Below are 20683 nucleotides of genomic sequence, written 5' to 3' on the forward strand. Positions count from 1 at the left end.
CGGACCCGACCCAAACCCGTCAAAATTTTTTAGATCCAGACACGGACCCGGATCCGATGGGTCTAAAAAATTAAGACCCAGACCCTTAAAAAGAGGCGGGTCCGGGGCAGGTCTAACAGGGTCCTGGACCCATGACCATCCCTATATACGATTCCTCTAAGTTACAATAGACAATACAAAGAAATGGAGATTTTGACGGCTCTCGGAACCTTTTCGTCAAAAAACATAAATATGTTATAACTATTTTATTTATTTTTATTTATTTTTATTTTTTTTATCTACTTTGTTCCTATAACAACTAATCTTATTCTTTCAAACATGTAGCAGCTTCTCAAATGAAGTGAGGGAAAGATGAAAGTAAAAAAGGATTGTTAGGTTACTTGAGCCAATATGAAAGAAAAATTAACGTTGGATAGATAATCCTAACTATATTGCTACCATTTAAATTTTTTTTGCTATTACCTGCAAAAGCCAAAAGTGAAAATACAATTACTACTAGATGTAATACACCTCTTATTTATTTGATCCTTTGATTAAGCTAAGCAAGGTGGGTTAATGCACACCATCCATATGATTCTTTTTTCGATAATATACTCTTATGTTTATCAATGAGCAAATCAAATGGGTTACGGGTTATTAAGGTCTTTTGTTCTACCGATTCACAATTATAAGGATTAAATGTATACAATCTAACTCTTTTAGTAATTATAGGATTCCGATAAAACCAAATAAATTCACAAGTTATTTTACTATAATTCAATATCAATAAATCTCATGTGAGACCATTCTATCCATGCAAACAAATGCATAGCCAGCCCAATAAGTTTTTTAAATCACCCAAAACCAAACCTTAAATCTAAGACGTAAAATGCCAAGTTTAATACTTGAATTTTCAATTTCAAGCATTAACGTCAACAAAGGACCAACCAGTAATTTATAATTTTTAAAATTTTTTTTGTGCTACTCTTGTGAGAGACTGTCTCTCGGTGAGACGACTTCAATTAAAGAGTCTATAAAAGGCTTATCTTTTGATAGTATGTATTACATGGACTATTTATAAGGCACGTCTCACGGTTAAACCGTGTCATACACAATTTTTCTTTTTTTACATATAATTTTTTTCAATCCAAACTTGACACTTAAAGGCCAAATCCAAGATAATTAACGTTGAAATTGTTCTTTAAACCTAGAATTATGTCTTTTATGCCTTAAAATTGACATTTTTTAAAAAAAAAAATAATAGCAAATTTAAACATTAAAACAAAATTAACGTAAGTTTTGAAATTGGTCTTTTAAGTCTTAAATCTGACCTTTTAGGTCATCATATTGATCTTTTAAGTCTTAAATTAGGTATAAATGTATTCTATTTGGCCCATTTATGAGTAATTGCACTTTTTCAACCATTGCATATAAGTTTTTGTCATTCAATATAATCTTAAACAAAAAAATATCTTTAATTCGTCGGAGAATGGAGTATTGCGTATAAGTCAAGAAGATAAACTAAATTAATCTTCTTGACAAAAGCCACAAGCCCACAACTCAGTTCTATTTCTCTAAAATCCTTTCTCAAACTCAAGCACAAATATTAGAATAAAAAAAAGAACACAAATTAAATAAAGTAGCATAGCATAATCAATCATATTGGGTACTTAACATTACATTATGGTGATGAATCGATGCCTTCACCGATTAAGATGGGTTTATATGAGCTTAGTTAATTTCTACTATCCAACCCTTCTTATCTTCAATCTCTCCATTTTGGATAGCAGCATATGTTGAACATAGCTTCTTACAAACTGAGTCATTGTTGTCGGTTGTCTGATATTCTACCCTGCATGTTTACAAGTAATTCTTTGCATTAGAAGAAATTAAGCTAGGGATGGTTGACAGATAAAATTATACGGATTTCGCACTGTATTTGTCCCAGTTGGGACGAATATAAGTATGACTTTAGTGGGTATTAGATGGATATGGATATGAAAAGTCACATATGCCATGGATGGTGGATAAATGGCTTGTATGAGGTCTTACTGGCCCATATCCACCCACCTCGCCCAATATCCACCCATCTTATATTTACAATGTACTACTTTATATAAATTTTGTATATTATTATTAAAAAGTCTTGAAAAAAAATTAAAAGATATTAATTTTATTTTATTACGTTGTGTGATTAAAAAAAAATTAGATGTACAATTAAATTTGTGAAGATTAATGGAGTATATGATGTGGACTTGGAGTAAATGTGAGGCGGGTATAACGAGGGTATACCATGATGGGTACACCCAATTGATCATAATGAGTAGGGATGATTTTGAATACATACATAAGTAGGCAGACGTAAGTATTGAAAATTTTATCTGCTATAAATGTTAGGTATGTAGTGGAGATTTAAATTAAAAGTAGAGCTAGGGTTTGTGTAATGTGTATGCATTCAAAGTGATGGTAGAGTTAGAATTTATGTTTTAGGGGAACAGGTTAAAACTAATGGCATTTGAAATGGTGAGTCGCATAAATAGGTTTATAACAACCTTAAAGCTTCGAAATTAACGTTTGCTAATGTTTTATGTACAAAAAGGTCACGGTGGAACAATTTGATAGAGTTCAGGGTTACCGCATGAATTTTTTAAAGTTTTGGTTACCATGTGGAAAACCCAAAATCTCATAATATTTCCCTTAAAATTTTAAGTGGATATAGATATGGGAGAAGAGCGGCCATTTTGCCATCTCTAGAATTAACCTAGTGAGTAATGACTTACTTGAAACTTTAACATTTAAAAATCTTTATCGTAGTAATGTGGTAAAACTATAATATAACAAAAATTAAATTAGTATGAACCTTGTGTCTTGATATGTAATGCTACCAATAGGAACGACCGCAACAGCAGTTCCGGTGCAGAAAGCTTCGTCTGCTTTCATCAATTCTTCTATTTCAATTTGACGTTCTTCAACCTGAAGCAGTGATATATATATATATATATATATATATATATATATATATATATATATATATATATATATATATATATATATATATATATATATATATATATATATATATATATATATATATATATATATATATTGACTCAGTTTGCTTTTTCAATTATACCTAAATAAATGTAGACCAATGGTGTAGTTGTACCTTAAAACCATAATATTCTCTAGCAATTTCAATTATACTTTTTCTTGTCACCCCTGGAAGAATTGTGCCTTTTGTTGGCGGAGTTGAAATTATTTTATCCTGTAAACATGGAAAAAACCTTAATATGGTGACCATTTAATTATAATTTGAAGTTTTATCTTCGCTTGGTTAACGGTATTAATTAGTGATAATAGAAATAATTTGTGGTGTAAATTTTCATGATATATATCATGTCATTCCTATGGTAATGAAAGTTTGATTAAGCAAGCTTTTTTATTCACGATTTTCATTTACCGTCTAATATTACATGTTCAAATCGTAATTCATTTGAATGAATTTTGTAAAGAAAAAAATGAGATTGTTGGAGGAGAACAAGTATAACCATTAAATTGCCAAGTAATATTGCTACAAAAATTACATTAATTTTCAATTATCATTCCCACCATTTAACACCCATTACCAAACGGACGGTAATTATTATTAAATATACTACTATAACTGAAACTAAAAGTGTTATATCGGTATTAATTAGTGATAATAGAAATAATTTGTGGTGTAAATTTTCATGATATATATCATGTCATTCCTATGGTAATGAAAGTTTGATTAAGCAAGCTTTTTTATTCACGATTTTCATTTACCGTCTAATATCACATATTCAAATGATAATTCATTTGAATGAATTTTTTGAAAAAAAAATGAGATTGTTGAAAGAGAATAAATATAACCATTAGATTGCCAAGTGATATTCCTATAAAAATTACATTAATTTTTAATTATCATTTCCACCATTTAACACCCATTACCAAAGGGACGGTAATTATTATTAAATATACTACTATAACTGAAACTAAAAGTATTATATCGGTAAGTGGTACTACTATTAATTATATCGTTGTTATAAGAGTTTTGATAGAGATGTATTTAAACGCATTAATTAGAAGTATTACCTTAACCATAAAAATATTACAAGTAGAGACCTCCTCTATATATTTTCCAGTAATAGAATCAAGATAAATGACATCTGAAAATCCCTTCTTCTTTGCCCTTGTCATAGCATTCAAGACCTGATATTTAATTGATAATATTAATTGATAATTCGTAAATTGAATTACTGTTTTGGAAGAAAAAACAATTCTTACAGGTGCGTAGTTGGTAATTGATTTTACTCCACCAACACCACCACGAGAAGCACGATCGAATTCATTTTCAACAACCAAGTTCAAAGCTGTGCCCCCTTCCTGCAATTGGAGAAAAATAGAGCATCATCTCCTTGTTATTACCTAGGAACACATTACTCGATAGATTCCCTTTTGATGTATATAGTTGATTTACAGTATTTTATTGTACATCTATCTAATAATAACAATGTAATTGTTGGTTCATAACACTAAGTATTTTAATGCCTTTTAAGATTATTACATGCACTATAATAAAATTAACTTTTAGTGATGTAGAAATTAATGAAATTAAAAAATATCAATAACTTATATTTTTAGTGTAATAATTGTTGGTTTTAATCTTAAGCTCGAATATAAAGTGATTTAGTGACAGCTTATTTGGCCTTTAATGACATATGTAATTGTTAATATAGTCTATAGTAGCATCTAAAAGAAATATTATTAGATCCTATGTTGAGAAAAACTTTAGTATGAGTTTTTATTATGCTATTAAAGGCTCTAATAAATGTCTTTAAATTCACTATATATAGTTATATACTATTAGAAATTTAAAGTAGTGACGTTTAAATTGAATGTTTCTAAATATATTCCACTAAAAATAAATTATGTTATGGTGAGACTAAAATAATGTTGATCAAGTTCATTCATGACTTTCCTCTTGGGTTCTGTCTATACAAATCAGTTTTGATGGGATACAAACAAGTAATTAGGAAAAAGGGTAGAAAAGACCTTAAAATAAGCACGAACAGGAGAAGCGTAAATAAGAAATGTATACTCAGGAGCCGGAGCCAGTCCCAAAATAGGTCCGGTTCCTATAAGTAGAGGTCTAAGGTACAATGAGCCTTTCCCAGGAGGAGGAATCTGTTGTATAAAAAAGTATGAAATAATTAATATTGTATAACAAATCATTTGGTTTAGAATCAAAAATAAATATGCATGTCATACCCAACGTTTATTAGCACGAGCAGTCTGTTTTGCTGCATCAATGAAGTGTTCAACAGTGGGAGAAGGCATGCACATCCTTTCAGCACCTTTTATCATTCGTAATGCGTTTTCATTTGGTCTGAATAAAACCATCTTCCCGTCTTTTCTCCTCGTTGCCTTCAGTCCCTCAAAAATACCCTTCAATAATACATTTCATTAATAATACTTAGACCAACTAGGGACTGGGTTTTGTCTTACTTGATAAGCAAATACCACTTTTAAAAATAGTCTTGGATTTGATTCTCAACGAGCTCAAATATTCGAAATGCAGGATTTTATAGGCAAAGTATTAGACATGCATTTGAATCTTTCACTTGTCTATAGGCAAGGCCAACCTTGAAATTTGGGAGGCCCAGGGTGAAATATTATTTATGGTCCCTAATTACCAAAATATACTGTTATAACCCTAAACTTCCTAAACTCTTAAATATTAAAGCATCATTTTTCTAATTGCCCGAAGTACAGGCACCTCTTGCCCTTTATTAAGTCGGCTCTGTCTATAGACAATACTTCCAATTAGTGATGGACACAAATCTTAGACTTGTTTATAGACTATTAGTCTCGATTCTTATTTAAATGTTTGAGATAAAATGAATGGTGGATCTTTGGCCTTAAGTAATAGGAGGCTCACGTTATTGTTGTCCAAATAAGAAAAACATGACTAAGATTTGAACTCTCAACTACTTGTTAACTTTTAAAATAAATGGGTCTTATTATTGAATAAATAATTTTTTACTTTAACAGTTTTTAAATTAAAAAAAAAAAAAAAAAAAAAAAAAAAGCAACGTGGCCAGGATATACGAGGGGTTGAGCCCCTAAGGCCCAATGAAAAATCTATAATTGACTGAAACATACCTGGCCATAGTTCAAGACAGCAGCCGCAGGAGAGAGCTCAATATTTCCATAAGGAATAAGTTTGCCATTTGTAAACTCCTCATTTTTAGAACATTTCAGCATGTACATGTAATCAGTGGGTGTTAGGCCAAATCCTAAAGAGTCCCAATCAATTTCTGCATAACCATGCTCACCATTTGTATGGCTTTTAATTCAAACCCCACAAATCAAACAAATAAATTTTTATTAGGTTGCATCCTTGTACAATTAAAAATATCTTCTAAACTTAATTTCGAATTAAGAATCATACAAAAACAAAATTAAGAAATACTCAATTTCTCCCTCCAAATTTCATTAATAATAAACTTTACATATCATAAACAAAATGACTAATCCAATTTCAAATTTTCAAAATAAGCTATACATGAAATTATATGATATAGCATAAAAATGACATGCAAATGGTTTCTATAAAAAAATTGATTCCCAAAATTGAATGATATATAACATAGATTTAAACTATAAATAATATATAAAACCCAATTCAATAATAATTTACCAATTATAAGTGACATAAACCTAAATTTCATATATATATGTATTTACTAACTCTACAAAATATTAGGCCGACAAAAACCAATGTAAATTATAAACCTATTTTAGCACATTTAGTTAGATTGAATCCTTAATCGTTTAATTAAAAAAAAAACTAATCCTAGTTCTTATGAACGGTATACATAGAATATGACGATCATAGCATATGACGGTCATTCATCATCATTCCCAATAAATCCGGTCGAAGGCAAGGTATGATGATAAAGAAGAATAACTAGATCAAACGAATAAAATGAATTAAAATAAATATTTAAAAAATATTTTTTTGATTAAGAAAATCAACAAACGGGAATGCATAAGTTAGATAAATTTATGATCAATAACAAAAGAAAATAACTTAAACCTGGAAGAGAATGATGATGATGTGGGCGCCATAGTTAAGATATACTATTACCACAGCTATTTTCTCCAATCTATTTCTATATAATCTGTATGAAGGAACCAATTTCGAAAACTTAGTGTAGTTTGGCCAGTTTTTATCCTTTATATATACGATCTCTCTACATTGGCCTCTCATTTTTCTGTTTTTTTTTTCCGCATGAAACGCCTATTTGACTAATTCTCAACTACACTTTTTAATCAGATCCAAAAAAAAAAAAAAATTTAGTTGTCATATTTACTGACATTTGTTAAGAAAATATTTTAATGCTTAATATGTCTAAATATATCATCATCATCATCCCACCCGGTATATTCCGCTCATAGAAAATTAAGGACAGGATCTGGTGAGGGAAAGACGACGGCAACTCATACCAATAAAGGAGAGCGTGGCCAAAGGAGTCCCCCAACTCGAAGAAGATAAAGAGACGTAATTACACACGAAAGATTACTTAAAGGCCTATAAAAATAAAAGTAGAACCACTATAAAAATAAAACAAAGAACTAATAGAAAGGAAACGATAAAAACAAGAGGTTAAGGACACAAAAAGAAAACAAAGAACTAATATGTCTAAATATATATAATTAAGAATTTTTTTAAAATTTATATTAATAATTGAGATAAATAAAACAAGAACTATCTCAATATATTTTGGCTTATAGATAAAGAATATATAAAAAATTTAAAGTAATAATTAAATAGTAACCAAAACGAAATGAGATTACTTCGAAGAATAGAAAGGATGCTACGAATGCATAGCTTCTTTAAGAATTTTGTATACAAAATTATTGATTAATATATTTTTAAATGAGAGACATCAATGATAATATTTTAGAACAAGAAAATATCACAGATGATCGTGATAAAATATTTTCAGGTTGGCAGATTTTTTTTTCTATGGTTTATACATTTATGGTCTATTTTATATGTTCATAATGCTTTGATTTTTAAATACGTTGCGTTTTTATAAAATTTCATCAGCATTGGATACCACATTTTTAATAGCTAACGCATTTGATTAAAATATGTGAAGAAAATATTATTATTTGATAAGTATTGACCATTAAAATTGTAAGAATATTTTTTCACTAAAACTAGACTAACTATCTATTTTTATTATCTATAATCAAACTAGTCAGTATAAATTACAAATAAAAATCGTGTATTAACAACTTAACAATATTGATTGACAACATTGAAAAAAAAAAATAGATCTACGTATAAGTTTGCGTAAATTTTTAAACTTTATAAAATAAATTTAATAATTATTTTTTGAAATATCGAAAGATGATGAGTCTCATTTTTTTGATCTTGGCATCTTCCCGAGAGGAACACTTTTGAAGCGTTGGTTAATAAGGATATGAAGTATAAGTTAATTTTAGTAGTGAAGTAAAATACATGTTTTAAATCAATTTTAAGCATTTATTTACTTTTAGTTAACATAGTATAAAATTTAAAATTTATAAATGATCACAAGTCAAAATATAAATCCATATTTTATTTTGTTTTCTAAAATATTTTGTTCACATTTCAAAAGCGTTTCTTAGCTTTTCGCGTGCTTAATATACAATAGTGTATTTCGAAGAATAATATATATTTGTAACCAATCCACATGTATCATGGTATTATTTCTTTCAAGAATATTTCTAGGCTTAATGAATAATCTTAATTAGTCCACAAGTATCATAATTAACTTTGTGCTTAACATGTGCAAATGAATAGGAGATCTCGAATATAATCTCCATGTACGTGTAGACCAAGAGTGTTAACAATTATTGCTCACTAATATCGTAGTTGTATTGAGATTTGAGAGTAATATTTATGAAAAAATTAAATGTCAAACTAGAAAAATAAGGTTGAAAAAATAAAAAAATAAAAAATATCATTATTATTAAAGTCTAGGAAATAGTTACAAAGTAATAGAGAAAATGAAATTAAATAATTATTCCTTTCGATTTGGGTAAATATTTACCCTAGTGAGATGGGTAAATACTTTCTCATACTATTATAATTTTTTAATTTTATTTTCCGTTCAAATTAACTTCATTTGTATAATTTGACTTTTATTTCTCGTTTAAATATATATATTTACTCTTAATTTGACGAAGAAAAGTAGAAAGGTAGTTTGAAGATGTTTGGAAGATGAGAGAGAAAGAAATTATAGAAGAAGAATCGTCGAATAAAGGCTTATGATCAAACGTAATTAAGGTGAATCAAAGGCCATACAAAAGCCTATAACATGTAATTTTAGTTAATACCCATTAAATTATGGAATTACATAAGATGATTTAAACTTTCTAATGTTTATTGACTATAATTCGTTAATGTTAACTTTTACAATAATTAATTCTCATACAAAATAAAAGAGGATAGCTTTGGACTCACAATTGTAATTTAATGTATAGAAGATAAGTGAAAAATAGAGTATGAACAAAGAGACAACAAACACAAATGCTATGAGGTATCTTAGATACCTCCCACTCAATAATGGTTTACTTTCATTAATATATTTAACGGAAATTTCATGATATACCACTGAGTTTCTCCAAAATTCACCATATACCACATAAAATTTTTTAATTCACCATATACCATTCAGTTTTCGTACGTTAGCACAGAATACCATTAATGACAACTGCCGCCCGTGTGCCGTTTGTGGTAAATTATTAATTCAACATATACCATTACTTTTATTTTTTTTTTTGCGTCAAATACCATTTTTTTAAAAAATATAGCTATTGGAAGAGTGTAACCCAAAGAGTAGAGGGTGCCTAAAAGCACTGCTGTTAAGTTTGAACTTGACGTTGGCAAGAAAACTGCAGCAGGGAGGCAAATCAACACTAGGAGCAAAAAAAAATTGGTGGTTGAAGAAATTGATGTGGAGCTAATGGTTGGCCTTTTGATGATAGTGAAGATGGTGATTATGAAGCTTCTGATGTTGAGGTTGATTCTGATATGGAGTTGGACATTGAGGATGAGTACATTATGAGAGAAGAAGATGTTCGTGATAATATACATGAGAAGACCTTTGAGGATTACTTAGATGGGTCTCATGTGTTAGACAAAATGTACAAAAATGGTAAAATCTGGTCTCACTTACCATTTAGATCCATTGTTCTTGAGGAGTGGTTGATTTTTGAAACCAAAACACAGTTTCTAGATGTATTTAAAGATTACTGTATATAGTGGACATGGAACCTAATGAGCTGACAGAGCATGCAAAGGGGGTGCTATAGACTAGGACTGATGAGTCTAGGTTCTGTCATGTCACTGCAGCTGGTGGTGGAGAGTTTGAGGTGAGGGATGACCATGTCAAGTTCCCTGTCACCCTTGAAAATATGACTTGTGGGTGTGGAAAATGGCAAGGATTAGGGATCCCATGCAAGCATGGTATTAGGGTCATTTACAACCAGAGACTTGATTCTGGGGACTTTGTCTCACCTTTCTACAAGGGGGCTGCATACAAACTCACTTATGGAGACCATATCCACCCCATGGCTGATCCAACTCACTGGCCTTCACTTGATGTGCAAGAAAATTGCACCACCCCAAGGGAAAAGAAATGCTGGCAGACCACCTAAGCAAAGGAGAAGAGCTGCTCATGAAGCAAAAAAAGAAAGAGGCACAAGAATAACAAATGTAACCTATACAAAGAACTAGGCCACAATGCAGTGATATGCAAGGCCAAAAAGGCATCAGCAAAGAAGGCAGAACATGCAGCTTCCTCTTCACAGCAAGGCAACGCAAGGGGGAAGAAGAGAAATGCTGCTACTTAGAATTGTTTAGTGTCATTTTTTGGTGAACAGTGTTTAGTGTCAAGTTGCTTTTTAACAAAATGTTAACTACTTGGTTTGTATGACACTTCTTTTGTTTATCACAATTCCAATGTATGCACAAACTAGCCGTTACACTCTTCCAACGGCTATATTTTAAAAAATGGTATTTGAAGCAAAAAAAAAGTAATGGTGCATGGTGAATTAATAATTTACCACAAACGGCACACTGACGGTAGTTGTCATTGATGGTATTCTATGCTAACGTACGAAAACTCAATAGTATATGGTGAATTAAAAAATTGTATGTGGTATATGGTGAATTTTGGAGAAACTCAGTGGTATATCATGAAATATCCGTATATTTAACAATACATCAATGATAAACCTCACACACTTGAGAACAAGCTCTCAAAACAATAACTCTATTAAATAATTGTTAGAAAAGGAAACAAAATATTCTCGGATAATTTAGGAAATACAATATTGTAGTGTAATCAAATCCCTTAATAACAGGGATATTCTTTCTTTTGTTTGTAGTATATATGCACAGAATGTATGATGTAAGAAACAAAATTACAATAATACAAAACCCTTAATCAAACATGGGATAAATGTGTTCTTCAAATAAAGAAAAGACGGTAGTAGGATGCAAGTGGTTGTTCACAGTCAAATACAAGTCTGACGGCACCATTGAAAGGTATAAGGCTCGACTGGTGGCGAAAGTTTATACTCAGACCTACAAAATTGATTATTTGGAAACATTTTCCCCTGTTGCAAAGATTGATACTACCAGAGTTTTGTTCTCAGTAGCAGCTAACAAAGATTGGCCCTTACATCAGCTAGATGTGAAAAATGTTTTTCTTCATGGGAGAATACAGGAGGAAGTCTACATGTAGGCACCTCCAGGTTTTTCAGAAGGCTATTCAAGGAATGAAGGTTGCAGACTTAAAAGGGCTTTATAGGGTTGAAACAGTCTCCTCGAGCTTGGTTTGGTATATTCACAGTAGCAATGAAAAATTTTGGCTACCATGAGAGTTACTCAGATCACACATTGTTCCTTAAGAGGAAAGAAAACTGATAACATGCCTTATTATTTATGTGGACGATATGATCATCACTGGAAATGACAAATAAGAAATCAACTTGTTAAAGGCAAAACTCTCTAAAGAGTTCGAAATGAAGGACCTTGAAAGGCTCAAGTACTTCCTTAGTATAGAGGTTCTCAGGTCAAAATGGGGAATCTTCATATCTCAGAGAAAGTACATCCTGGACGTATTAGGGGAAATTGGCATGTTGGATTGTAAGCTAGTGGAAACACCGATGGTAGTGAATCACGACTTACAGAAAGATGAAGAAGGAGAAGCAACAAATCAAGAGCAGTATTAGAAACTAGTGGGAAAACTCATCTACTTATCTCATACTCGTCCTAACATTGCATATGTGGTATGAGTGGCAAGTAGATTTATGCATCGTCCCCAAGTCCAACACATGGAAGCAGTCCTTCGAATCGATAGATATCTCAAAGGATCACCCGAAAAGGGAATTATGTTTCGAAAGAACCAAAACTTGAAACTTCAAGCATATACTGATGCTGATTGGGTCGGACATAGAGACAACATAAGATCGACATCCGGGTACTTCAAAATGGTAGGAGGAAACCTAGTGACCTGGAAAAGCAAGAAACAGAAGGTTGTCGCATTATCTAGTGCAGAAGCTGAATTTCGAGGAATTGCGAAGGGAATCACAAAGATACTCTGGATAAGTAAACTCCTCACGGGGTTAGGTCTTTGCTCAAGAAGAAAGTTGCCAATTACACTGTGGTAACAAAGCGACCATTAGCATATCCAAGAATCCAGTCCAACATGATCGGACCAAGCATGTAGAAGTCGACAGGCACTTCATAAAGGAGAAATTGTAAGCTAAAATAATAAGTATTCCATTCGTTTAATCAAAAGATCAACTTGTAGACATCCTAAAAAAAGCAGTCGGGATAGAACCATTCCAAGATACATTACACAAGTTGGGTGTCGGAAATCCTAAGACCCAACTTGAGGGGGAGTGTTAGAAAAGGAAACAAAATATTCTCGGATAATTTAGGAAATACAATATTGCAGTGTAATCAAATCCCTTAATCACAGGGATATTCTTTCCTTTTTTTGTAGTATATATGATGTAAGAAACACAGTTACAATAATACAAAACCCTAAATTAATTGGCTATATAGCCATTTTCAACAATAGAGATCACTCACTATCTAATCCAATGAAGAAGAAAACTCTCTTGATATTCTAACCATATTTTCTCTCATGTGTATTATCCTCATTCTCTTATGTATTCTAAACCTGATTTAGGACTATATATAGTCCTCTATATATTTAAAACAACCCTAGAACAAGTAGGCTTTAGCTTGTTCCCCAAGCTAAAAAACCACAACATAAAAACGCAAAATTAGGCATGTACTGCACCACTCGGATGAGCACATCACTCGCTCGAACGAGCTGTTACAATTCCCACTTTCTATCTTCATTTCATTGTTGCATATCTCAAGCAGCTTCTTTCCCACTTCATGCCTCCTTTAAAGCATGAGTTAAGGCTCATTTGGTGCACCATCTTGCATTAATCAAGGCCTCCTTTGCCTTGCCCAATGCATCACTTATGCACCACATTCTTGTTCTTTGTTGCACCATCATCATGACACATCGAACATCCTCTTGTGTTGCTTACAACATCATGTGCATTTGCTTGAGTCACCAAGTCATCACCTATGTACTTAATTGATTTGACACTTGCTCTAACAATCTCCCCCTCAAGAACAAATCTACCTCTATCATTAAATGACACGTTCCTTGGTGTCCGAATCACAACATCAACATATGATTTGGGTCTTGGCTCCCCCTTAAATTAAAACCCATCAACAACTTTCTTTGTGCACCACCCATCATGGTAGTCATCATCCACAAATGTCACTCTTCTTGGTGACTTGAGTACGCACTATTTTCAACATGACGTAAGTCTACACTCTTTAGTAACACATGGCCATTATTTCCCATCACACCCTTCCAATGCACTAATCACCCCTTTGCCACCTTTAAGACTCTATCACTTTAAGTCTTTATTGTGTACCCAATCTTCTCTAATCTCCTCAATAAAATTAGATTCTCCATCATCTTAGGAATATATCTCAATCCTCTCCCCATGTCCCTTTGATTTTTACTCATCCTTCCTCCTTAATACACACTTAAAAACATTCCTAACTTTCCTTTTTTTTTTCCTTATGTTCTTTATGTTTTTAGTTGAAGAATCTCTTGAAGAACAAGCTTAACATCATCCATTTTCAAGTCAAGTTTATCAAACTTTCTCTCTTAAGGTAAGGTTTGTCCATTTAAAAAAAAAGGATGAAATTTTACCCATCACCTTACTAACTTGAGATTTGTTTAAATAGGTTGAAATTTTTTTTTTCTCTTTCAAGCTTGGATTATTATTTTTCAATAACTATTTTGGGAGATTATCATTCTTAGAGCTTCTTGAAGAATATATTATTTTGGGAGGATTTTCTTATTTTATTCTCTATTTTGGTCTTAGTACCACTTGATAGCTAAAATGGTACACACTCTTAACTTTCTTACTATTTGACACTTATATTATATGTACTTGAATATGTGAAAGATATTACAATATGTTAGATTGATTTAATTTTATCTTGCATATTCACTCAAAGTAAGAATACCACAATTTTTTTTGTGTTAAAAGTAAAAATAAAGTGTTGATTATAAGTTTAAGTATATGCATGCTATAAATTGAAAATTTATGAAGTTTTTATATATTATAATGTTAGAAATGTTATTTACATGTTTATATTATAAGTATTCAAGTATTGTGACGAAATCGGTATTCAATTAAAGTCATGAAAGAAAAATATATAAATCTGAAAATTTTTTATTTATGTAATGTTATTGATGGATATATATATTTTATTATGTGTATTTTTACTTTAATGTTCATGCATGTAAATTTTATGAATTTCTATTATGTAAAAATACGTAAAAACGGTGTTTTGTGATGGTATTGTGAAGTTCTTGTTGTGAATAAATTTTGTGTGGGCTTAGGAACTTTAGGAGTATATTTTATATTTACAGTAGCTTAAAGTTAGAAAATCATTTAGGCTCATTTTCGTATAATAATTTCATTAAAATGGTCAATTATGGTATTTTAAGTAATAAAATATGTTCTAATATATTAAAAGAGGTTAAATATATTATTAATAGATAAATTAGTTAATAAAATTATATTATTATGTCTCGTACAAGTTTGAACCAGAATATAAACTTTTGGTATTTTTTTATGAATTTTTACTAAGTGTTGGTTACTTATCGAAAAAACGCAAAATGTTAAAATATGTAATAAATACTACATGGACTATTTTGGACTTGAAATTTTTATGAGACTCTTATATGGACAGTAGGTTTAGAATTTGATCATTGGATAAGCTTATACGACCATCTATTGACCCTTGTAAATTTTAAATAAAACGGTAAATCCAAAACCGATAAAATACAAAATAAATATTAAACGGACTATTTTGGACTTGAAATTTTTATGAGACTCTTATATGGACATTATGTTTGGCATTTGATCATTGGATAAGATTATACGACCATCTATTGAACCTTGTGAATTTTAAATAAAACGGTAAATCCAAAACCGATAAAATATAAAATAAGCGGACTATTTTAGATTTGAAATTTTTTATGAGACACTCTCATATATAGTAGGATTATATGAGAATCCTTGGAAAAACTTTCATGGACATTTAAGGACATTAATAATTTTATGTCGGTTTATCGGTAAATTGGCAAAACAATTTAGTTAAAATGCATAGGCTCGTTTTTATTGAGCATTCTAGTCCAAAACTAACTTCATATAGCTTGTGGAAATCTAATATATTTTTTTTAAATATTTTTATTGGTTATTATGGATTTTCAATTAATTTATATGTTTAATCGATAAAAGTTCCGTATTAAATATTACGAAAATTTTTCGTTAAATTTTATAAGTTTATATAGTCTTGTAAAGAACTTATATAGCCCCGAGAACCTTGTCATAATTTGTAAATTTGTATGGTAATCTCTTAATTATCGAATTAGTAAATATGTTGACCTGTCCTTTAAAGGATGTTGACTTGGAGTTTGACTAGACTAGGGTTGACTTATAGCAGTGTGAAATTATGTGTACTTGAATGGATGACTCTGATAGTATGAAAATGTCAAACTACGGACCGGCGTGTAATTTCCCGGCACGTAGTAATGCGGGGTTAGACTGGGGTCCGAGAGAGTCCCATCCTGTGGAAGCTCGAGCATAAAACTTGGTGGAGTGACGGCTATCACAGTTAGAGTGTAGAACATGTTCCTCCTCTAGCCAGACTCTTACATATATCAGATAGTCATTATTATGTGTGTTGTGCAAATGTGATTTTTGGGTCTAAGTAGAACCATTGGATGAACCTTATGGTTACCAGGTGTAGTTGACTGTAGCCAATACGTTATTTACATTCGTGGGATGAATGTGAAAAATTGTTGAAAATATTCCAGAATTGAAAATGAGAAACGAGAACCGAGGAACTTAAAATCAAGGCTTGCAATGTACTTTTGCATATCTCGTGAATATATTATGATTGTTATATTATTATATTGTTGAGGAATTTGTAGTCGACATTAGGCGCTGATTCCGATTCAAACGGTTGTCATCCGTATCATGAATGGCAATATTTTGCAGGAAGGTTTAGCTTCAGGTTTCGATCTAGGTCGCAACATTTACTATATATTGAGAACTTAGTTGCTTTTTGTACCTTTAATGATGACTTGATTATGATGTATCTCTTTTTTTTGTTTTGAACAAAAAATATTTCATATTAGATGTAATATTTTACTATTTTATTTTAGTTTGTATGATATAAAGTTTTTTTAACAGTTCGGCATTTGAGACTTCTTGTATTAGATATTATTATTATTATTATTATTATTATTATTATTATTATTATTATTATTATTATTATTATTATTATTATTATTATTATTAATTTTTAATCTTGTATCGAGAATGCCGCTATCGTTACAGCCACGCTCCTCAAACATCGATGAATTTCAGCCTTGAATGATCCTTTGTGATATTATATTTTACAAAAGTTAATTTCTAGTGTACTTATTTAGGCATGGCCACGGTCCGGGTTGGTCCGGTTCCGTTCCGGTTCCATCCGGTTCCGGTTCCACCCGGTTCCGGTTCCATTTGGAACCTGTCGCGAACGGTTCCGGTTCCGGTTCCGGTTCCGGGCGGTTCCAAACGGTTCCTTAGCGGTTCATGAGGTGGTTCCGGCGGTTCCAACGCACGGGACGGGCGGGTCGGACCATCGGTTCCATTTTAATTTTTTCTTTAAATTTTTGTATAATAAAAAAATACTATAATATCGCGGACGTACCTTTGATGATTACTTGATTATTAGCGAAATTCATTGCATGTCAAGTTGTCATCGTTATTGAAATATTTACTAAAATGAATGGAAAAAAATTAATTAATAAGAAACGAATCAATGATAATGTCGATAAAGATGATTAATAAAAAAAGAGGGAGAAAATGGACTTGAACCTAGTACCCAAATGAATACTAAGCTGCCTACGTATCCCGAAGGAATCAAAGCCCACGTAGTTCTTTGTCATACCTTTTATTTATAGTTGTTGAGTGTTGATTCATCGTTGTCGCTTGTCGGATTGATCCTATTCGTCTTCGTCATCATCATGTGGTTGATATTGATTAGATGCTTCCGCTGACTCTCCTCCTGACGATGATGAAGTTGTATCCATCATCATCCATGGATCATCATCGTCGTCTTGATCATCATCGTTCCTTAGTCCTTGTGTTCGTATCTCCGCTTGGTCCCAATCTTTCTTGCAAACACATATTTGAATACTATGTGGAGCAAGACGAGATCGCTTTTCGTCCAAAACTCTTCTACCTGCACTAAAAGCAGACTCCGACGCAATAGTTGACGCGGGAATTGCAAGGACATCCTTTGCAATTCTCGATAAAATGGGAAATTTAACAGATTTTTCTTTCCACCACTCCAAAATATTATAGACACTTGGGTCTATTTCAAAGTGGTGTTTTAGATAACTATCTAGTTCTAAAAATGTGGTCGAGGAAGAAGAAGATCCTACAAAACTATCATCTTGCGTCATTATGTTAGCAATTACTGAATTATAGAAAGAGGGACGAGCCGAAACGCTAGCACGCCTAGACATATCGCGTTTCGGGTTATATACACTAGCGTAAAATTCATACAGTTCAGCTAAATATTTTTTACATGTTCCGACATAATAAGCTACATCGGAAGACGGGCGATCTAACGCTTGATAATAAAATCCTATTACTTTGGTTAGGACCTCGGTTTTAAAACGTGGGTCCAAAATGGTTGCGATTCCATAAATGTAAGGAAAATCGGTAAAATATGATTTCCATTTTTCCATCATTTCAGCAAGAATCGGCCTTAATTGTGGGTTAGTATCTTCTTGTGTATGTTTAAGCAGGTGATAAAAAATAGTAATACATTCACTTATTACTAAGTGAACGTTCGGTTCATAAACATAAGAAAAAATCTTAGTCGCGTGGTCATACGCTTCTAATATGTTATGTACACCTATTGCTAATTCCCAAGTTTCATCAGCTATGAAACTATCTGTACACTCACTATATAGTTGTGTTATTACTGGGCGATAAGCAATCGCCTTTCTTAATAAATCATTCGTTGACCCCCAACGTGTAGGAGTATCTAATGACCAATACACTTTTTTAAGTTGGTATTGGTCACATAATTGTTTATATCTTCTTTTAATCTTTCCGATCCTAAGCCATTTTACTATATCCCTAATTGGTTCTAATAATTCACTTAATTGTTTTATACCTACTTGACAAGATAAGTTAACTATGTGCGCACAACAACGTATGTGTAATAAGCTACCCCCAAGGATTAAACTAAAGGCGGGTTCGTTAAATAAAAGTTCTATACATTTTATGTTTGCGGTTGCATTATCTGTTGAACAACAAAATATTTTATCTAATAAGTTCCATTCCCTACATATCTCTATTAATCTATATTTTATGTTTTCGCCGGTGTGTCTTTCTGGCATAGTCTCAAAAGCAATTATTCTTTTTTGAATAATCCAATTTCGATCTATCCAGTGTGCTGTTACACACATATAAGATTCTAAATGTGGGGGAGCAGACCATATGTCAGTTGTTATGCTAACCCTACCATTAAACGATTTAAACATTTCAACTAGGTCATAGCGCATTGATTCGTATAATTTAATTGTTCGTCTTTTAAGAGTGTTCCTAGGGATTGCTCTAAATTGTGGTTGCAATTGTTGTCTAGTGAGACGCTCATATGCCCTACTTTCACCGTGGTTAAAAGGCAATTCATCGCAAATTACATACCTAGAAAATTCATCAATCATGTCATTACGATTATATCTAAAAGGCATACCTGTGTTGGGAATGTCCCATTGTGTCTGTCGGCTTCCACTTGTGGTCCCGCTGCCGCTTGATGCATGAGTTTCTTTTGTGATTCCATGCTTCTTTGCCAAATGTTTGTTAAAAGATCCCGTTCCACCACCTAACACGTATTCACAAAACACAATAAATAAATGTTTATAAAATATGAATATATAATGTATGAATGTATTATGTATGTATAAAAAACTTAAAAAGTATTTACCTCTGGCGAAATTGTATGAAACTAAGGGCTTTACTCCTTGACTTTCACAAATTTGACAAGTGCATAGGAACATATCTGGATTCTCGGTTGGTTCTTTTGTGAAATACGACCACACATGTGAAACAGCTCTACCACTAGAAGGTGGCATTGCCGGAAAAGGTTGTCTTACTGGTTCATCTTCATCTAAATAAATAATTTAAAATTATAAAACTATAATTAAATAAATAAATAATTTAAAGTTTAATTAATTTGAAGAATAAAATTATAAAACTAACCGATAGTTTGGAAATTGACTCGTTTACCACGAGCTTGTCTTTGTTGTTGTTGTTCTCCTTGTTCTTCATCTGATCTTGTTGATGACTGTCGAGATATATGTACCCCAATTGGGGTCGTTGGTTCTTCTTCTTGTTCTTCTTCTTCTTCAATTTGTATATCTTTTTCCACTTCTTCTGCATATTGATGTAACTCCGGGTCGTACCCTTCCGGATAATTAGGTTCATAATTATAATTACTAATGGAGGGTGTTGTTGATACCGACGGAGTAGAAGTGGCCTTTCTTTTGGAGGAACTGGAACCTCCTAATGATTTTGCCACTTTAGTAACTTTTTTTGTGGCTTTTTTCAAAAATGAAGACATGATTGATAGTATAGAAGTAAAAATAGAAATATAGAATTAAGAAATAAATAAATGATTAATTATGTAACTAACTAAATTAAGAAATAATTAGAAGACTAATTATGTAATTAAGAGAATAATTGCGTAATTAAAGAATTAAGTAGAGAGAGTAGGAGAAGAGATGAGTTGTGAATGAAAATGATTGAAAGTGATGAGTATTTATAGGATGGATTCCAACGGCTCTCTAACGGCTCTCTAACGGCTAGTTTGGCTCAACGGTTCCACGGAACCGGTGGGCCGGTTCAACCGGACCGGTCCCGGTTCCGGTTCCGGTTCCGGTTCCATGGAACCGTTGAGCCGGTTCAACCGGACCGGTCCCGGTTCCGGTTC

At 31.9% G+C, this 20683-nt stretch overlaps 2 protein-coding genes across 3 annotated transcripts in view; both read right to left on the reverse strand.

Moving 5' to 3' along the window:
- Positions 1-20683, reverse strand: part of LOC130814806 (oxysterol-binding protein-related protein 4B-like) — a 988965-nt gene that overhangs the window by 166710 nt on the left and 801572 nt on the right. The window lies entirely within an intron of this gene.
- Positions 1417-7205, reverse strand: LOC130814812 (branched-chain-amino-acid aminotransferase 2, chloroplastic-like). Its single transcript, XM_057681030.1, has 9 exons — positions 7103-7205; positions 6166-6349; positions 5272-5448; positions 5056-5187; positions 4288-4386; positions 4096-4212; positions 3146-3244; positions 2840-2952; positions 1417-1831 (listed from the first exon to the last, which is right to left on the reverse strand). The coding sequence occupies exons 1-9, from the start codon at positions 7132-7134 to the stop codon at positions 1711-1713; spliced, it is 1074 nt and encodes a 357-aa protein (XP_057537013.1). The 5' UTR covers positions 7135-7205; the 3' UTR covers positions 1417-1710.

The sequence above is a fragment of the Amaranthus tricolor genome, chromosome 6, assembly GCF_026212465.1.
Source record: "Amaranthus tricolor cultivar Red isolate AtriRed21 chromosome 6, ASM2621246v1, whole genome shotgun sequence".
Lineage (NCBI taxonomy): Eukaryota > Viridiplantae > Streptophyta > Magnoliopsida > Caryophyllales > Amaranthaceae > Amaranthus > Amaranthus tricolor.